This window comes from Serinus canaria, chromosome 9 (genome assembly GCF_022539315.1).
Source record: "Serinus canaria isolate serCan28SL12 chromosome 9, serCan2020, whole genome shotgun sequence".
Classification (NCBI taxonomy): Eukaryota; Metazoa; Chordata; class Aves; order Passeriformes; family Fringillidae; genus Serinus; species Serinus canaria.
This window is the reverse complement of record NC_066323.1, coordinates 11,921,497-11,925,664: the sequence shown is the minus strand read 5'-3', so window position 1 is coordinate 11,925,664 and position 4,168 is coordinate 11,921,497. Positions and strand designations below refer to the sequence as shown.

The window sequence follows — 4,168 nt, the reverse complement described above, 5'->3', positions numbered from 1 at the left end:
GCACCCTGACGAGAGCTCGAGAGCTTTCTCGCACTTTCCTGCCCATCGTTTGAGGCTGTCGAGAGGAAACCTCATCCCTTTGTCTTTTATGAGTCCTTAAGTGCCCTGCACAGTGTGTTTCCCTGCAGTGTAACATTTTCAGCGAGCTTGGGAATCACGTTTTATCCTTGTAACAGCTTTTTTGTGCAGCGCTCTCCTACACCTACAACACCTCCCAAGGGATCTCTCCCCACCCAGCTTCTTAAAGGAATCCACACACAGAGGCCAAATTGCCACAGTGACCCCATTTAAGTTACCATCATCTTTATTTTCTTCACATATGTGCAAACAGAGGAGATCGCAACGGTGGTGTTCTTAAAAATAACAAAATGTATTTGCATACATTTCCCTATGTACAGGTGAACAGCCACAAGTAGTCTTCTTTTGCACAGCAAAAGATCTAGAGCATTGAGACCGGGGACAGGACCGGGGCCCAAAAAAAAAAGAGGTCTAACTTAAACAATAATAAAAAAAAACCCCAACTTCACAACAGTGCAAACCTCTTGGACACGACAGCACGATGGAGTGACTTTAATGGAGAAAACGGCGGGGGGGCCTCTCGGATATGAGATTTCTGACTGTAAACAAGGCGCAACACCTCCCTCCCGCCGCCCTCCCCGGGGAAAGCTATTCCAGGAATTTGGCAGATCTTCAAGGGCTGAGCCGGAGGTAAACAGCCCGCGGCCGCCTCCCCTCCTCGGGCCGCAGCGAGTTGGGGTCCGGCTCCGGCGGCCACCGGCACGGGAGGGGCGGCCGCTCCCCGGGATGCTCTGCGGGACGCGGGGGCACCGCGGGGAACCGAGGGGACCGCGAATTCCCCGAGGGGCCTCGGTGGGGCCGGAGGGGTTCGGTGCGCCCCGGTAGGGCCGTGCACGCCCGGAAGGGACCGTGCATTCCAGGAGAGGCCGGAAGGAACCCGGAGCGCCCCGGCGGAGCCGCTCATTCCCGGAGGGAACCCGGTGCGCCCCTGTGGAGCCGCTCACGCCCGGAAGGGACCGCGCACTCCCGAAGGGAACCCGGTGCGCCCCGCTGGGGCCGTGCACTCCCGGCAGGGACCGGGAACTCCCGGAGGGGTCAGAAGGAACTCGGTGCGCCCCGGCAGGGCCGTGCATTCCCGGGGTGAACCCGGTGCGCCCCGGCGGCACCGCGCACGCCCGTATGGGCTCGAGTGCTCAGCCGGTCTCGGGGTCGCCGGGGGGCGGCTGCTCGGCGTCGCTGCCCGGCGGGGCGGCCCCGTCCGTGCCGCCGCTCTCCAGGGAGGACTCGCTCCCCGTGCTTTCCCCAGAAAGCAGGCGGCGGACGCGCAGGTCGGCGCGCAGCGAGCGCAGATCGTTGCCCAGGCTGAGCTCGCCCAGGTCGCGGAGGAGCTGGCCCAGCTCTGGGCTCTCGCCGCGGCCGGTGCTGGGGCGCAGCAGCTCGCCCTCGGGCTCGCCCAGCCCTTCCAGGATGTCTTCGCAGTCGCAGTGCATGGCCCTCTCTTCCTGCTCCTCGCCCAGTAGGTCCTCCGTGATGGAGCCCAGCTTGGGCGCGCTGCGGCTCCGCTCTACCGGCGGCTTGTAGCAGCACTGCCCGTTGAGGAGCTTGCGCAGCGGCACCAGCGGGATGCTCTGCTCGCCCACCAGCTGCTGCTGCTGGTGCCGCGCGTCGTCCCGCTTCTTCAGCCGGCGGAACTCGGCCAGGGCTGTGGCCGAAGTCTGGTAGAGCAACAGGGCCATGGCCTTCGCCTTCTCGGGCTTGGAGACCAGCACGGCGTGGCAGCGCAGCATCACCGCCTTGTGCTTCAGCTCGTGCCGGTAGATCCAGGCGAAAACACGGGGCAAGCGCGGGTCGGCCACGCAGTAGGTGACCCGGTGCAGTAGGTAGAGGTGGCCGGGCCGGCGCAGCCCCTTGTCCTCGGCGTGGGCCATGCGGATGCCCTGCGCGCTGATGGTCAGCTTCATCTTGGTGCCCTGCCGGCCCGCCTCGCTCTTGCTCCAAATCTTGCAGACGGCCAGGTCGGTGCAGCCCTCACCTTTAGACTGGATGGTGGTGGCGTTGCCCAGGTAGAGCACAGTATACGTGGGGTCTTCGCTGGTAACGCGAAATTTCCGCCGCTTGGAGCGGAACATGCTGCCCACGCGGTGCAGGGCGCTCTCGGGGCAGGCGCGGGCCAGTGAGGTGAGGGCCGAGTAGTGCACGCTCACCGCGTACCCCTTGGGCTTGCTCTGCCGCCGTGCCTCGCCCGCCGCCAGCTCCACCTTGCTCCGCTTCCAGGGCAGCATGGCCCCGCGGAGCCGCGGCTAGGCGCCGCGCCGACGGCTCCGGGCGCGGGGGGGCATGCCACGGCGGCGGCGGCTGGGCTGCCCGCCCGCCTCACATCCTTGCGGGCGCCGGGCCGCCGCGGCCGTAGATATAGGCGGGCGCCGCGCTCCGCGGGCGCGGAGAGGGGAGGCCCCGCGCACCGAGGGCGGAGCGCCCGCTGCCCGGGCCCGCCGAGCCGGCGGCTCGCTGCTCGCCGCCCGCCCGCCGCCGCCGCTCTGCGCCGCCCGCCGCGGCGCCCCGGCCCCGGCTCCAGCCCCGCCGCGCCGCGGGGCGGGCACGGGGCGGTGCCAGCCCGGCCGGCCGGCCCCTATCCCCTACCCGCTCGCAGCGGAGCGCGGCCTCCAGCGGGGGATGCCCGCTGGTGCCGCCGCGGGGAAGAGCGGGGACCCCCGTCCCGCCCCACCGCGCTCGCCACGGCCACGTGCGGAGGGTGGGTGCCACAGCGCTCTCCGGCAGCTCTCGTCAGCACGGGCGGGCCGAATGGAGAGGGCACCGCGGGGGATCGTCTGCCCAAATCCCCTTAAACTGATAAAAGTCCCAAGGCCACTGCCGGACCCCAGGCTCTGGGAGATTCTACGGCCTGGAGAACCCCAGCCTCAGCTGCCTGCACGGCCAGGGTGTGCCATGGGCAAGTCACGCTCTTGCAACATGATCTTTCCTTCGGTTTGGTTAGTCCGGCTCTGAGACCTGAAGGGCCTGCAGCAAATACTAGTTATTATGTATGAATAATCCTTTGCTCTCTATTTGTATTCAGCACCTGAAGAACAAGAAGCTGTCTTGTAATTTCTTGTTGGGGTACACTCACAGACATAATGAGAAAGTTGGTCTCTGTGTTGTTACTATAGCTTCTTGTATCATGTGTCAGATTCTTGCCAAAAAGAATAGAAATTCCAGCATTGCAGATAATGGTACTTCATCAGGGTTTGGATAAATGCTCAACAAAAGGGGGGCAGTACGTACTCCTGCAGTAAAATATGTAAACACCTGCAAAAATTATTACACAAATAATTTCTAGAGTTTGGATCAATTAAACCGGTATGTTATATTGTTATTATTACTACTATTATTACTATTATTACATAATGCCATCTAGCAGATTATTTGGGAATTGCAAGTAACCACAGTGACTAGCATCAAAAACTATTAATTGCTTATATTTCCAAAATCCCCCTCATAGAGGGCAGGTGAGGGGCTGAGGTCTGCCCTGACTGCAGTGCCCAGCAGCAGCTGCGGGTTCTCTGCTCTGAGCCCTGATGCAGGCTGGGTGTCAGGCACCCGCTGGGAGCCCCATGGTGCTGTTGGTGGGGGGGACAGGAGGGGCTGTGTGCTATGCTGCAGCCTATGGCAGACAGCTCCTGCCAGCCTGCAGGACCATCCCACTGCATGGCAGGGAAAGACTAATTTGTTCAGCTGATTGATCTCCAAGTAGCATTCAATGTACTTTTCTTTTGTCTTCTTTGTCTTGAAAGGTGAAAACAGAAGATGCTGCTGTGCATATAAAATAAATCCAATGGCTTGAGGTGACATCTGACACCCAAGTGTGGTGTGGTACTCCTGAAGTGTCCAAAGATCTGCCTCCTCCCTCAAGGTGTCCTGCTGAACCACAGCTCCTTGGACCAACACCTGCCCCGTGCTCAGTGGCTGCCACTGCCTGAGCAGTGCCTATGAGCTGCAGTGCTGAGAGCAGCCCCGTCTGCTCCTCCGAGATGTGTGGGCATGGCAGTCTCTCCATACGAGGGAGTTGCTTTGCCAAAACCTGCCTGCCTCCAGCTCTGGGCAGAGGAACCTGTTCTGAGCCTTTGGCTCGTGGCTCAGCAGGCAGGTGTTT

The 4,168-nt window shown here is 62.0% G+C and overlaps 1 protein-coding gene across 1 annotated transcript; it reads right to left on the bottom strand.

Annotated features, from left to right (window-relative positions):
• Nucleotides 1–282: 282 nt before the first annotated feature.
• On the bottom strand, nt 283–2,364 carry FAM43A (family with sequence similarity 43 member A). The gene has a single exon (XM_009089156.4). The coding sequence runs from the start codon at nt 2,298–2,300 to the stop codon at nt 1,212–1,214; it is 1,089 nt and encodes a 362-aa protein (XP_009087404.2). The 5' UTR covers nt 2,301–2,364; the 3' UTR covers nt 283–1,211.
• Between the last annotated feature and the right edge of the window lie 1,804 nt (nt 2,365–4,168).

What these genes read in the sequence shown, in the direction of transcription:
- FAM43A (XM_009089156.4), bottom strand. Translation starts at nt 2,300, where the DNA reads ATGCTGCCCTGGAAGCGGAGCAAGGTGGAGCTGGCGGCGGGCGAGGCA.